The sequence below is a fragment of the Panthera pardus genome, unplaced genomic scaffold (assembly GCF_024362965.1).
Source record: "Panthera pardus isolate Hobbes unplaced genomic scaffold, ASM2436296v1 HiC_scaffold_8, whole genome shotgun sequence".
Taxonomy (NCBI): Eukaryota; Metazoa; Chordata; class Mammalia; order Carnivora; family Felidae; genus Panthera; species Panthera pardus.
Genome location: NW_026527013.1, coordinates 90,439,373 through 90,455,737, shown reverse-complemented (window position 1 = coordinate 90,455,737; position 16,365 = coordinate 90,439,373). Strand labels below are relative to the sequence as shown.

General features: G+C 41.8%; 1 protein-coding gene across 2 annotated transcripts in view; it reads right to left on the bottom strand.

Moving 5' to 3' along the window:
* Positions 1-16,365, bottom strand: part of GRM3 (glutamate metabotropic receptor 3) — a 219,653-nt gene that overhangs the window by 73,214 nt on the left and 130,074 nt on the right. For both annotated transcript variants that reach the window (XM_019443167.2, XM_053896899.1), the window contains one exon: positions 3,108-3,963. In XM_019443167.2, the coding sequence (XP_019298712.1) occupies positions 3,108-3,963 (856 nt within the window). The remainder of the gene's footprint in view (positions 1-3,107; positions 3,964-16,365) is intronic.

The window sequence follows — 16,365 nt, the reverse complement described above, 5'->3', positions numbered from 1 at the left end:
TGGGGCTGAATCCCATGACCCTGGGATCATGACCTGAGCTGAGATCAAGAGTTGGATGCTCAATTGACTGAGCCACCCAGGCGCCCCTGATTTAAGTTTTAAAAGGGCATTCTGGCTGTCCTGCAGAGAATGGGTTGCGGAGGCTGGGTTGGAGGTGGGCAAGAATAAATCGATTAGGAGATTATTGTAAAATGTAGCCTAGAGATGTCGGTGGCTTGGACCAGGGTGGTAGCAGTGGAGATTGAACAAGTGAAGGTACTAGATAGGGCAGATGGGGATGGGGTGAGAGCGTTCTACATGGATGAAATAGACATGTACATTACATGTATGTTTTAGGCACAGAGGATACAAAGGCAGGATGTACTCGGAGAACTGCAAGTAGTCTTCATGAAAGGAAGGGTGAAGGTGGGGTGTGAGCAAAAGATGAGTCTAGGGAGGTAGAGACTGGTTAGATCCGATGCCAGAAGAGCTCACTGTGTTGAAGAAGCTTTAACAAAGGATCGTTCTGCAAAATCTCTTTTGCAAAAGGAATATCGAAAGCAGGTTAACGTCAAGGATACTCATGTTGGCCAACGCTGGAACTAGCCAGCAGGAATATACCAAGGAACCAAAGAGTATTTTAATTTATGTCGTTAAAATTCTCAGGGGCCTTAGCTCTTCCATCCTATAATGGCTAGAGCCCTTAGGGAACGGACTGCAACTATCCCTTGTCAGAAGAATCTTGTAGTAAATGCACCGAATACAAGCAGATGGCTAGAAGAGCGGTCCTTCGACCCACCTGAGCAAAGATTGTTTGCTGTTTACCATTGTGCTTAGTCCATTGTGTCAACATTCAAGGTAGAAAAACAAAGATACTATTTCGGAAAAAAATGTAAAACAACACCTGTTTTTCAACAGGTAACTGGGGGAGCCTTATCTTTTTAATGCGCATTTTTAGCTCCTTTAGCACTTCATTGTCCTCCCCCAGTAAGGTGTTTTCGTGTCCAATTCTCACACTACGAAGCATGATGGCACTGGTGGTTGGTATAAGTTCCCTCTCTTCTCTGTCGTTTCAACTTGTGTCTCACCCTTCTCCTCTCTTCAGAGATGGAGAATGACTGGTAATGTCGAACAAATTGAGAAAGCTAAAATAGCACTTTGTGGTCAAGTTTATAAAGCTGCACCAAATTGTAGAATCAAAGCCAGTAATTGAACAAGACAGACAAAAGGAAGATAATTCTGTTTCATTTATCTGAATAATGGCCTTATTGCTTCACTTTTCTTTGCCATTTAGGACTCAGGCCATGAAATGAAGGAAAATATTTTGGTTACATCAAATACCTTGCAAGGGCTCACTGAAATCTAAGAGTTCTCTTTATAGTAGCTGCTGCTGAGTGGATACATTTGTGTATTTGCGTACTAAGGAGTAAGGAATGAAGAACAATAATAAGGTTAATGAATACATGTGGTGAATAAAGATAAATAATTACCCCACGGGTAGTCCGAAGTGGGGTAGGAAGGATGCTCTTCTTATTTATCTTTAAGAATTAAGTGCATTGTAGATGCTATTTACAGATACTTGAGAAATTCATTTATATTTAGAGTAAAGACATTTAGAGTAAAGGACCTGGCTGCATGGTCCTTTCTTATTTTCTGGAGATGGCAGTGGAAACTGATCCGGGATTTTGAGGTAAATATATATTATTTCTACATGGAATGCATCTGTGGGAGTATGGGACACAGAAAGAGTTTCATCTTTACCACCTATTACAGCCATTCTAATGGTAAGAAATAACTCGTAGATGAATAGGAGGAAATATTGACGTAACTGATTTCCACTACTTTGGCTCTCTCTGGGTAGAATGAAGAAAAGATGTGCAAAATGCAGGCTGGTAAATTTTGTGCTTATTTTCAAGGCTGGTTTAGGAATTAGAATTCTGGAATAGGAACCAATGATCATGGGGTCCTCTCTTAGTATTACCAGTGAGTTTTCAGGTCATTTGACTTCTGAGTGGTCATCTATAAAGATGACGTGGGAACTGCTGCTTATTCCAAACACAGTATGATTTGTGCATACAAAGTTTCACATCTTGGGGGATAAACCAATTGAACTAGACTGTGCAGATTAGAAGGATGCCCTAATGGCAGGGGAGATTATTATTACTAGCAATTTAGGCAAATGAAAGCATTTTATCGCTGTACTATTTCTGGCATCAATTTTTTTGTGCCGTATGATATTACTTACAATTTATGATTTGGGATAAACTAAAGTCCTCAGAACCAGTACCTTAATGCACTGCTATCGCACGCGCCTTAGTAAAGAAATCAAACCTAAAAATTTTGTGCTTTTTATGTTAGTAATGCATTGAAATGCAATGCTATATTTAGAAACAGTTTACCATATTTAGAATCAAAGGAAGAGGAAACAAAAGCCACTTCAAATACACCTTTGCCTATCTATTCACGGTATTGAAATGACTTCCATCAGTCTTCAATGTAGCTTACACTCATGCTCTCAGGAAAAGTTTTGTTTCATAACATCATTTGAGAAAATCCACATCTCTTAATGCCAACATGGAAACGTTTCTTTATAACAGACGAAATAAACTCAAATGCCTGGAAATCACCATGGTCTGAGTGTTTTCCCCTTTTCCCCCCTAATTAAGCTCTGGGAAAACAGCGACTTTTTTTTCTCTCATCCACTGTGAAAGTTATTAGATTCTTTTGCTCAAATCACCCACAAAGAGGGCTTGGAAGTTCATGTTCCTTAGAGAGTTGCCAATTCTGCTAAAGAAGATTAAATGCCCGTATCACACGTGTCATACCCTACGGCTAACAAGAAAGACAGCATATGTGGCATAGCCTGCATGTAGGCAGTTACCACACGTCAACCTAGCCTGGGGAGCCTTTCAATTATGGGTAGTCTATCAGCCAAGATATTCCCTCAAAAATAAGTAAAGAACATCAGAGCCGTCACATTGCATCTTGGAATATTTGTGTAACAGGTTGAACCCTTTTTTGTGGCTCCGAAAGGAAGATTTCTGGGTCAGGGGCAGAGGTATTTGATTCTTGCTTGATTCCACCTGTTTATCCCATAGAAAATGAGGAAAGCTTTGCTCCTTGCTTACCTGTGAAGTTGATTTTCAGCAAATAGTCCTTGTACAACTTCTTCCCGTCCAGGATCTTCATAGCATCGCAAAGCTTGGTGGTGTTGGGACACAGGGTACGCTGCATTTTGTGCAGGGCATGGGCCATGGCATACACCGCGTTCACCACAAACATGATCTTGGACTCTTGCTCGTAGTTGCTGCTGTCGATGGCCAGGTGCTTGTCGCACGCGCGCCGGTGGTTCCGCTTGTTCTGGAGGCTGCACTGGAACTTCTGCTCCCAGAAGTCCCGGAACCAGGGGTTGCGGTGGTTGTTGTAGGGGTTGAGGCTCTGGAAGTAGCGGTCGAACTGGCGGACGGGGTGCGAGGCGAGCTCCAGCGTGATGGCGCCGTAGGCCACGTGCTCGCTGCCCTTGACGATGCTCTCCTGCGCGCCCCAGCCGTCGCTGGCCACCCAGGTGAAGGAGGCGTTGGCGCGGCTGGCGGCGGCGATGAGCTCGCGCGAGTCGTCGCTGCGCATGAAGAGGACCACGACGCGCGCGTTGGGCTTCTGCAGCAGCTCGCGGATCACGCTGTCGTAGGACTTGCGGATGTTGGAGCGACCCACCTTTTCCGCCGTGGCGATGCAGATGTTGCGCTGGCGGGCTTCCTGCTCGAAGGCCTCGATGCCCGTCTCCCCGTAGTCGCCCTCCGAGGCCACGGTGGACACGTAGGTCCAGTTGAAGAAACGCAGGATCTCAGCCATGGCTTTGGCCTGGTAGAAGTCCGGGGGCACGGTCCTGGCAAAGTAATCATAGCGCGACTTGTCGCTGAGTTTCGCGCTGGTGGACGCGTAGCTTATCTGAGGGATCTGGAAGAGCCTTAGCAGGTTTGCCACCTGGGGAGGGGGGAGCGGGGGTGGTGGGCGGGGGGGGCGGGGGAGGAGGAGAAAGAGAAGTACTTGTTTTAGAAACCTTCTGGTAAATGCACGTGAAAAATGAACAATACCAGACTGTTTACCCAGCTCCCTTTTCCCCTCTGGATCGCGAAAGTCTTGCGTACCGCGTTGCCAGAAGCTTCCCTGCGCTGTGTTTTGGCTTTTAGGGAGCTGTTTCAAGTGGAAATGTTTATGCTTTGGGAAAGGGCAGAGTAGAGACATGAAAAGGGCAGTGCTCTCTGTGTCCTAGACTTTATGCTAGGCCCCGGGCAAAGATCGGTCCTGTTCAGGTGTCTTCAGTGTGGTTGGTTCAGGTTTCTGGGGTCCTGCTACAGCTCTGTCAGACAGCGAACTACAAGGGAATTGGCCAAACCGGTTTTTAGACGACTTGGCTGCGGTTGTGTAGAAAAAGCCTGGGTGTTGCCTGATTCTCACTTCCCCCTCTTTTGCTAAAAATGGCAGTCTCTGAAAGAGTTTAAATTGGGAACCTGATGCCACATGGACAGTCCAAATTAGACATTTATTATCTAGGTTAAGAGGAAAAAAAAAAAATCAATTCTTTTTGGTCCGCTCCAAATTTTGGCACATGCTTTTCTAAACTTCTGAAAAGCTTGACAAAATTTTCTTTGCTTTCCTTTTCCTTTTAAAATTTTGTTTCTCTTTAGACTATGTGAAAAGAAAGCATACAGATGCTATTCTTATGGCATTTTTGATTAAAAAGCAAGTTAGGAAGTATTAAAGACCTGATCAAGAAAGAACCGTCTCCTTCAAAATTTTAAGGCTTGAATAAAGAATTTAAATTTGTCATAATTCACCTACCAGGAGTAGTTCACTGTGTTTATTTATTACACAATAAAAAAGGAAAATGACACTAGCTTACCAAGGAACATTTTATGCATTGAATGTTTGCATAAAAATTTATCTTAAAATCTCTGCACATGTTATATGTACATCTCATAATAAGTTTATTTTAATTTTTCCTGGATACTTCACATAGCCTGAACCCTCCTGTCTCTATACTGACTTCAGCTAAGTTACGTAACATACTAATTGTACTTTAATCAGCAACAACACTGAATATTCTGATATACTCTATGAGTACTTTGAAATTTTCCTTCTGGAAATTGTGGTTTCAGGTTTACATTTTACATGTAGGAAGCACAGCTTGAAACAGGCAGCTGTTAGCAAAGAGCACAAGTAACATAAAACAACTGACATCTGAGTCCTGATTAATCATCATTTCATCTGGCAAAGGAAACTAACAGCCAAGTTCATACACAGCCACACAGCATGTTCTTGGAGATCTGGCCTGCTATTAAAACCAACACTTGATATAGCCCAGAGCTATCAAAAATGTTTTCTATATCATTTCAAATCCTGGTCCCTCTCACTTAACTACAAATAGAACAGCTAGAAAATCTGGCATTTACCGTGCAAAATAAAGCAAATTTAAGGCCCAAATCTTTCTTGCAGTTGGTAAAAACCTGCTAAAAGAAATTTTAGGATACAGATAGATTTGGGGGAATAGAGGTAAGTGGCTGGGAAGCTGGGTGGATGAAGGCTAGTATGCCATTTATTTCTTCTTTTATCAGGACTTGGAGACCCTGAACAAAATGGCCAACACCGATTCATTTGAACATAGGAGTGCTGTTTGTTTACTCAGCCTGATTGATGGGGGAATAAGCAAGTACTGTCATTACTTCTAGACTGATTACCTGGCTTTCTTCGGATTTATGTACCATGGCTGCAGACTGGCAGTAAGAGAGAGCCCTGTCTGCGCTCAGGCTTGGCTTGGTAATGGTGTTTTTGGGTAGCACTGGAGAAGCCATCTCTTCTTGATGCTACAGTTTTCTCATCTTCAAGTTATATTCGTCAAGACCTTAACCCCCTCAGGGAGGCAGAGAATGAAAGGACCTGAAAAATGCCCAGAAATATTATTTTCTGGTAGCTAGGAGTCACAGTGAAAGGATCCTAAGCTGCCAAAACTTTCTTCTCCCAGAGGGGTACAAGTAATGAGAAGCTGCTTAGGAAAAGAATTCTTATCTGTTGACCGATAGGATCCTGTGGCTTCGTGTCTGCCTCTCCAGGATGTCTGAAAACAATTTTCAGATAAGGCAGGCTGTACGATAGAATGAATTATGCATAGAATAATGGCAACGCGGAAAAGTTTCCCTGCACGGGGAAGGGGCCGCGATGAGCCGTAGCACGTTGGGGAGGGTGGAGGGCTAGAGTCAAAGTGCAATTATTGCAATTAGTAGAACTATGCATAGTGTGTGACTATGAATCTGAAGGGTGGAGCACAGAAGGACACCCAGGTGGGAAGAAGAGGGGAGAAGAATAGGAGCTGTGCCGTGGCCTATACCACAGATTGTCTAGCTGCTGGTAGGAGGAGCTTTCTTACTAACATAAAACTTGGAACCAGAGTTGGGGGACCTCCAGATAGTTGTCAGCTGGATGTTTCCTATCTCATTTGTCTAAAACTTGGGCATCTGCAGCATTCTTAACTTGCTTTCCTGGCCATATGGTTGCTCTGAGAGAGCATGAAGGAATAAGGGGAACTCCTACACTGGACATCATTTTAAGAGTAAAAGAAGAACAATTTTAGGATGGGGAGGTAATGTGAAATTTTGGAAGAAAGCTATCCAATTATATTATTAGTAGGAGTGGAGTGAGGAAAACGAGGATTGAGTTATATAGGCGTTAGCAAAAAAAAAAAGTGGTTTAAAAGTAGAGATACACTTCTCATGGACAGAGACTCTAAAAAGGTACATAGCCTAAGAGAGAAAGATTTGAAAAATAACTCCCACTGTAGAGAATAGTTTTGATAAGACGGTAAAGACAAGGTCTCCAAAGAACCCATGGGGGCCTTTGAGTGATAAAAGAACTAGTGACAAGAGATGGGTGCTAGGGCTGTGTCGGGTCCTTGGGCCTCCCCATGGGCAGCTAAAAGATGGGAATGCACCTGTAAGAATTAGGGAGACTAAAACACAGAATGCGAAACTGGAGCAAAGTGATTTTTGTTGTTGCTGGTACTGTCATGTGTTTATGTTTCAGGAGAAGACTTGGTGAAAAGAGAGACTTACGGGCTGGGGAAGTTGGTTCCAGATGGTGAAAGAAAAGACCTTGCCCAATCCCTCTTGCCTCTTCCCTCTATTCAGTGAGAATGTTTCCCAACGTGGAGATGGTAATACAATTAAATGAAAATCTTATCTTGCATCATTGTGGGAGAGTAGACTAAACAAAAGCCCATAATAACCCATGTTATTTGAGTTTGCTTCCAGCTCTGAATTCTGGGAGAAACAGCAGATGAATCTGTGGGATCCCCATGAATACTCTTTGAGGATTCAATAAGGGGAGGACTGTCAGAGGGTGAAAAAGAAGGAGGAAGGGGAAATTCAAGAAATATAAATTAAGATTAAATAAATCAGTAAGCAGGATGTGTTTTGGTAACTCTCTAGAATAGAGTTTTTAAAGTTTTTTTTTTTTTTTAACGTGTATTTATTTTTGAGAGAGAGAGAGTGAGACAGAGTGAAAGTGGGGGAGGGACAGAGAGAGAGGGAGAAGCAGAATCTGAAGCAGACTCCAGGCTCTGAGCTGTCAGCACAGACCCCCATGCGGGGCTCAAACTCACGAGTGGTGAGAACATGACCTGAGCCGAAGTCAGGTGCTTAACTGACTGAGCCATCCAGGTGCCCCTAGAATTTTTTCATTAGAGAGCATGCAGGCACTTAGAAAGGGATAGCATGCATTCACTAAGAATGAATTTCACTAGAGAACATCTCTGTGGAACTATTTAGGGAAGAATTGTAGTCCTGGAGGACCGTGACTTCAACAAGGCATTAGTGACATTACTTGCACTCTTGTGGAAAAGGGACAGCGATAGGAATTGGTTGAGAAAGAGAATGGTTTGGAAGAAGGTGTATATAAGGTTAAATTTTTACCAGTGACTTTGGAAGATAAATGTAAATAAGCTACAAGACCTTCACATTTTAGAGCTGGAAGGAACCATGAAGATGCCCTAAGCCTTTTGTTTTCTAGATGAGGAAACTGAAGCTCATAGGGTGAAGTGGATTTCCAGAATTTACACAACCAATAAACAGAAAAACTAAGATTAAAGTCCAATCTCTTGATTTTTCCAAAGGACTAGACTCCCTTGCTGGCAATAAGGTGATATTAACATAGGAGAGATGTAAATTTCTGAATTCAAGTTAAAATGACAAAAGTGAATAAAGGAGAAGAAAACTAGGGGAAAATGAGGTTACAAATGCAAAGCTGAGTGCTGCAGTTCAGCACCAGAAATCCAAGGGTGGCTAAAATCAAAGGTGGATTATTGAGGGGTTTACTCTCTTTAGATTCCATTTCATACTTCTTCAGAAGTCATCAGGGAGGAACTGTCCCACAGTCCCTATTCTCTGAGTGACTGTCAGCAGACTGCCTTTTTGGGAAAATCTTTTAAAGATCCCTGGTATTTTTAATGGTGCTAATAGTTTCGTGCCTCCTAGGGTTTTAACTGTTGTAGATGTATTATCTGCTTTAATCCTCATAACAATCTTACGCAATGGATACTACCATTATCCTATTTTGTAGACTGAGGAACTGAGGCACAGAGTGCCTTGGGATCTTGCTATAGAGTCCAAAGGTGATGGGATTTGATCCCAGGCATTTTGGCCCTGTGCTCAACGTCCCACACTTAATCCATTCTGCAACCCCAGCTCTGAACCTCTGTCATCTGCAATTATTCTCACTATGCGATAGCACTGGTATATTTCGAGTTATAACATGCTTGTCTTCTTTTAAATTTCTGAAGGCCTTAACTCCTTGATTTGAGGACCATGAGTCATCATTCCTTGTTATCAGAGTGTGTGTTATCAAATAATATATATATATATATATATATATATATATATATATATATATATAAATATTTATATATTACTTTTTGTTTTCATTTTTCAGTCTGTATTTTGTAGTGGCTCCATAAGCATTTGCTTTCTGACTGGCCATCTTCAGAGATAACAGCAGTTGTCTGAGAATCCACTGGGAAATTTTAACTGTGAGGTCGAAAGCTTCAAGCTATAAATATCATGATCACATTTGACTTCATGATTTGTGCGAGAAACACAATGACCTTATGGCACAGCCTGTTATCTCCTAGGCCTGGAGAGGCTGCATGCAGGTTTAATCAAACCCCTTCTCCCATGTAGCATGTATTACAGTTTTATGTTCAGTGGTCAGACACCTTGGGGTGTCCATTTTCTGGGTGGTTTGAATTTAGGTAGGACTAGCTATTGCCGTGTTTTCATTGTAACCCAGCAAGTCACTAATATATTGACTCAGTTGGCTTGAGGAGAAACATTTAGGATGCTGGACTTGGCCAGGTTACTATTATTTAGCAAATGACATGATCTAAAATTAAGATTTCTTGTATTTTCCTCATTTTTGTAGTTGCGAGGGGTTATTTAGCATGGGCTTCATCTGCAATAGTTGTCCATCAGGCCAACTGTTCAACTGTTCAACTGTTGTTGAACATCTGCCATCGTTCTCCCATTCTTCCCCCTCCAGATGAGCTCAGTTCTGTGTGGTTTCCCCCTATTTATTATGTTCTGTGTCTGTGCTTAACGTTCACTTCATACGATGTTCTCAAATCTACATGCCTTTGCACATGGCGTTCCTTCTGCTTAAGGTAACCTCCACCACTTGTCAGCTCAGCTAATCCATTCAAAGGTCCCTTCTTTCTTGATACCTCATGTCAAGCTGAGACTCTTTTTCTTATACATATTTTCTTCATAGCACTAATCAAATTATATGGTGATTTCTGTTCCCTAATTCCTCCACTGGTATGAGAACTGGTAAGGACAGGGGCTTTGTATTGTTAATTTCTGTTTCCTCAATGCCTTGCAGAGTATAGAGATGCTCCATAATGTTTGTTAAATGAATGAATTGCTGAATGAGTTGGTAGTTTGCTACTCTCCCATGTAATCTTTTCTATTACAAGGATAGATTTCTGTGGGAAGAAAATAACTGGCCACCAACAGGCAGTGTAAAGATAATCTCAAACACTATTGATAAACAAGTTGCTGTGCAATATGGATCCTTCACTAATTACATTCAATTTCGCACTAAAATGAGATGACACATAAGACATGGAATTGGCTTAGACGTTTAGGAATCTGAAGCAGAGTATTTCGTATGATTAAAACCAATTTCTTCACATTATTTCTGTGTCACCAACTGGGAGTATATAAAAAGAAGTCAATATTATATCAACTGGATCTGGTCATTAGACCAATTCCCTTTAGGGTATAAAACTGTCTTTCGTTCTAAGAAAAACAAACTAAGGGCCTTATCCCTGAAACCTCAATTTTCAAACAACATATACCTAAAGTAGGGGTCATATAAATGTGTATCTAAGGCCGGCTTCACCAAATGAGCTGATATTAGGATCAGCTGGTAAGAGAAGTTTTTTTTGTTTTTGTTTTTTTTCTGGAGACAAATGCATCATATACAAGACACATTAAGCAGCCAAACACTCAGAACTGTCATCAGTTGCTCACTTATTCTTTCTTGGGAATGTCTAAAACTTTACCTTTCCGATAGTCAATAGCTGATTGTGGAGTGATGCTACTGTCGGCATCAAAACCATCCTTATGTGCCGTTGAGTATTTTGAGTTAAAGACCAATGTTTCTGAAAGTTTTACTTCTCTCAACATTTTTTAGCAAGTCAGGGGGACTCTTCTTTTTAGTACTCTGGGTGTCATGCTTCATTTCAGTGATGTCCTCATCATGAGAGCGAAAGAGTGTGAACCGTGAAAAAGAGCTCAGGTAGTCTTTTCTTTGATGTGAAAAGGGAATATGGATTGGAAATTTCTGTCGCCTGTGAGGCTCCACATCAATCCTGCGGTCCCTCTTCCCGTTCAGGATGTCTGTGACGTACCCATTTCAAACATGAGCTTTGTGCCTTCTGCGGTGGCACCGTGCCACATATTTTTCTCAACAGAAGACAGAAAGGCGTGTGCAAGTTTAGAGTCTAGTGGAAATAGATTTCCCACTCAAGAGATTGTCCCTTCACAAGGATGCCTTTCAGAACTTACAGTGTCATTGGCTTCGGAGACTGTGCTAATACATTAAAGGGAATGCCGATAACTCATTTTTGTGTGGACCTATACTTACCTACAAAAGTTCCAGATGGTGAGAGGCATCAAATGTTTACTTTCCGAGAGAAACACTGTCTATACGGCTGAAGTATATGCATTTGAAAAATAACTCGTTGTGGCTGTCCTGGGAATCAGGAGATTCAATAATAGCCACCATGGGTTTGCCTTTGCATTCTTGGCCGTTCATCTATCTCTTTGGGGCTGTTTTCTAAGATTAAGCCAACAACTTCAGCTGTTTTATCACACGTGCAGTCCTGAATGCTTGGCTCCATCCTTTTAATTAAGCGATTATATATAAGTCTGGAAGAGAAACACTGAGGGCTGCACTTTGAACCATCTGCTACCTCATAACCCACGTGAGTACACGAAGCAGGTTGTGAAAGTGGTGATGGTAAGAGACCTCACCGACCCTGCTCTTCCGAATGACCAAGTTGCACTGTCAGCTGTACGAAATCCCGGATTGGTTTGTATTTTAAACTGCAACTGGAGGTGGTATATAGCTGAGAAACCGCCTGAGGAATCCAAGCTGTTCACATCACATGAGTTATCTGCCCATAAAGGATGCCAATCATATTGTTACTGTGGAAAGGATTAGTCTTTTTTTTTTTTTTTTTTTGGACTGCCCTACCTGCAGCACATCTGGGAACATTTTGCATGAAAACAGTTGACTGCAGCCCATGACTGAAGGCCAGAGATTAATCTGGATTTAGGAAATCACATAATAGAGTGTAGCAAATGCCAGTTTACTCAGTATAATCTGCAAAAGTCACTAACTCTTGCATGCCGTGGCCCCCGAACACTGGTCAAAGGTTCATACTGCCTTTCCCATTCAACAGCCTGTCTCAGTCCTGATGATTTTGTAGGGGCAGTCCAGACAAAGGATTCTTTATCTGTGGCGAAAACTTACAAAAATGCCTTGAAGTTACCCTGATTTCTGTCCCAACCTCTCCCGAAATCGCTGTACTCAACGCCTGTGGCTTACAACCTGGACAATAATATACTTTCCTTTTCTCCATTCGTGACAAATGGATTTATGAATAGAAAGGTTACCCATTTGGGTGCTCTCAAAACTGAAATGATATGCAAACCACATAGGACTCCTCAAATCACGTTTTTTTGGGGGACCAGTATTATAAGACATGTCGGGTTTCTCATGGTGACAATGCTGCTCTGTCTTGCTCCCTTCCTAACATGGCACCATTGGAGGAATAACTTTGTTTCCATCCTGACTTAGCACGTGCTTAGAAGAAGAGCCAGAAGGTATTTTGCCGACTGAATGTGTTGGCATCTGACTTTTGCTCCCCTTTTTCTCCATGAGTTAATTTTCGAGAGAAATCATGGAACCGAATTCATGTGGGTCCCAGTCACTAACAACGGGATCAAGAGGTCTATGTCGGATCTGGTCCAGAGTGTGTTAGTGTTTGCCAGGAACGCCTGCAAAAGCATGGCTCCCAGGGGGACTTGACACCGACAGATCCGTTAGAAGCAGGTCTTTTCGTACCTCGGGGATTGATTTTCGACAATGCCTGTTCGAGGACTTAACAGAGCCACAAGTTGCATTAAACCATGTTTTCTGTGACCCCTGAAGTGACTTGCCTAACGACAACATGACAAATACAGTCTTACCAATGAGAGAGGCATTTCTTTCCTTGTTAGCTGTTAACCAAAGGCCAAAAGTTGTTGCTACGCCTGGGGGCAGATGAGGGCTGTGGCCCGGTTGAACAAAAAAAAAGGTTACTATTTCCTCCTGAGGTCCTGGGGCAATAATTTAGGGCAGAAGGTCACATACCACATGATTTGTAGCAAATAGAACTGTGTTATTCATGGTTTCCCCCTTGGCTGTTCACTACTTCAACAGAGGTGTCAGGAAGAAAAGCAAATAGTGTATTGGTTCATTGCGCTAGAGCGGAATCAAAGAGGCCAACATTTGGAAGCCCCGCTCCTTCCCTCGCCAGTTGCGTGACCTTAGGCGAATTGTTTTAACTCCTTTAAGATTCAGTTATCTCGTCTGTAGAAAGGAAATAATAGTAGTCCCTTGCTTGAGAAGTTATGCGCGGATGAAATGACAACACAAGTGAAGTATTGAACTCAGGGGCTGGCACTTAGCAAAGGCTCAGAAAGTGAGAGAGATGATGGTAACGTCTCACCCAGCAGTCATTCATTCAGCGGACTTTGATCAGTGCCAATGGTATAAGGCACTCTTCTAAACTCTAGATTTTTCTGTCATGAGTAAGGTATCCCTACTGCCTTCCATGAAATTATAGTCTGGTGCAAGAAAGAATAAAACATAGCCAAGGTTTAAAATTTTGAGGTACGTGTATACAAACTTATACAAAAACACAGGTGAACGAGCAACTAATAACACTCAGGTGAGTCACGGCAGGCCCTCCTGGAGAGGAAACTTGTGGGCTTGATCTTGAAGGATCAGTGAAACGTCACCAGAGAAAGAGAGAAGGATATAAGAATACATAGAGAAGGGTCTTTGTTTTAATAGTATCCGATAGTTTAGTATTATCAGGGCACCAAGTGTCTTGCAATATTTAGTAGAAGGCAAAGAACAGAGGGACTGTAGCTACACTGCTAAGTGTTTTATAAGTGTTTTATATGTTTTATATGCTGTGCTAAGTGTTTTGGATTTTAGCATGTGCTAAACATTTTTGGATTTGTTTACAAAATAAAACCATTAAAATTTTTAATTAAGGGAATGACGTGACTTTTAAAGTTGTGTTTAAAAAAAAAAGCTATAGTGGGGGTGCCTGGGTGGCTCAGTCGGTTGAGTGTGTCTGGCTCTTGATTTTGGCTCAGGTCATGATCTTGTGATTCGTGGGATCAAGGCATACTCAGCATGGAGCCTGCTTAAGATTCTCTCTCTCTCTCTCTCTCTCTCTCTCTCTCTCTCTGCCCCTCCCCCACTCATGTTCTCTCTCTCTCTCTCTCTCTCTCTCTCGAATAAAAAAAAAGAAAAATAAATACAAAAACGCTGTACTGTATGACATCCAACTTGAAAGAGTCAGGGAAAGGTAATAAGATTAACAAAACACTCATCCTGACTTAGTCTGTGAGTTCATGTAACCCCAGTAATGATGAATAAGTTCATACTAGAAATATCAAGATTGGAGGTTTAATGGAAAATCTCAGCCCACCTAAAACTGTTTTATTTGGAGGGACCCTGGGTGGCTCAGTCGGTGGAGCACCCGACTTTTGATTTTGGCTCAGGTCATGATCTCATGGTTTATGAAATGGAGCCCTGCATTGAGCTCTGTACCGGACCCTCCTTGGGATTCTCTTTCTCTTTCTCAGCTTCTCCCCTGCTCCTGCTCTCTCTCTGTCTTTCTCATAAACAAGCAAACAAACAAACAAACAAAAAAACTTAAAAAAAACCTCTTTTATTTGGTTGGTAGTACCCAAATACTTGTGTCTTCTTTGTTATCCTGTTCATGTCCTTACAGGCCACCTTCAATCCTTCTTGGAAAGAAGCAGGTCATAAATAATACTGGTCGTTGGACAGAATAGAAAGGGTAAAGAACTTTTAAATCCCTGCTAAAGCCTTTCTTTAACGTGGAAATGAACACTGAGAGTCCATTCAGTGGCCATTGGTAACAGTTGAAATTTGCTGGGTGGCACCAACTTGTGTGGGCTGTTGGACTTCTTTAAATCTGGTTCCCAGTGACATTCCTTAAAACTACTGTGTAAGCATAGGTGAGATGTGCTTACGACATACGTTTAGTTTTTACTTCTACGGAAAGGTACTTTCTATGGAAAAATTCTGAACAAATTGTGGATGATGTGTTCGATCACATCTGTTTTCCACACTGGGGAAGCTCAATTGCCTGGTTTGTGTCCTACGAGGCCTCACTGTGAACCTGATGGCAGCTCCCCAAACCGGAGGCACAGTGCCTGGGAGAAACCAATGGGTCCCTGGGATGCATGCCTTACAAATTCAGCCCTATTAAGTGATGGCAAATGTTTCAAGATGCTTTGCCATTCTGACCACTTGGCAAGGAAATCCGGTCTAAATCTGGAATATAGTTTTTCAAAGTGTTTGCTTCTATTGTATTCTCCCCTGTGTTGCAGTTCCCTCTATTGGAAGGTAAAGTCAGAGCTGGCAAGAATCAAGGGTTTGTCACTAGTAACAGAGGGATTTCCATAACATACCAGGTGGTGATGTCAGAAATAGCAACACCACAATTTCAGTGTCCAAAGTCCCACTGATATACTGCCTGGAGTATCAACGTTTGCTTAGAATTTAACTCCAAGTGTTTCTGGAACACTGTTCTTAAATTTCCAAAGTCCATTAATTAGAAAAACGCTCTGTAAGTTTTCAACTGCATTTTTCATAGACCAGTAAAAGCACTTCTACTACATTAAATCAATGAACTTTCATTATCATAAACTGCCAAGTGTTGGCTCCTTCCATATTGAAATCCTGAGCCTTATGTATTGATCCATTTAAAAGGCACATGTTTAATGGTAATTTGAAAAGAGAACTTCGTGTTGTTAAAGCAAAATCACATCTTAGGTTTAGCTAAAGGTGTCAGGAGTCCTAATTCAATTAGCTTACCTATTCATCTATTTCACGGTATAAAACACTTGCTGATATGTCAGGAATGTCTGTATTCCTTGCATTTCATCCTATGACCTCCGTCAAAGACAGGTGATGGCAAAAAAAAGCTCGTTCTCAGCCATGGGCCATTCTCTTGCCCATTGGACAGTGGTCCTGATGGTAACCTCTTGTTTTTCACAAGAGTAGTTTCCAAATAAACACGACAGAAGGGGAATTAATTAAGGAATAAATTAACCCCAAAGCAAAGGAAGAAAAAAAACAAACCAAAACCAACCAACCAGTGCATCTTAGATAATTACCTCTGGTGAGAAATTTCTACAATGAAACAATGTTAACAAAAGCATTTTAAAATTGCTGTTGCCTCCCTCCCGGTGATAAAGTCCTTGAACAGTATTGACCTTTTTTTTTTTTTTTTTTTTTTTTTTTTGAGGAGGGGAAGCAGGAACAATGAGGGGAGGTTTCAAAACAATCAGCTTTGTGAAATTGCTTTAGAATGAAAAGTCTGGAAAGGAAATAAATAAAAAGATTCTATTTGAGATAACTTTTGAGTTGGAGTTTCCTGAAGCTTTGGCTCTGTGAGGGGATGATCAGGATAGCAGTGTGGGAGGCAAGCTCTCAGGATCCTAATGTTGTTTCCACTATTTG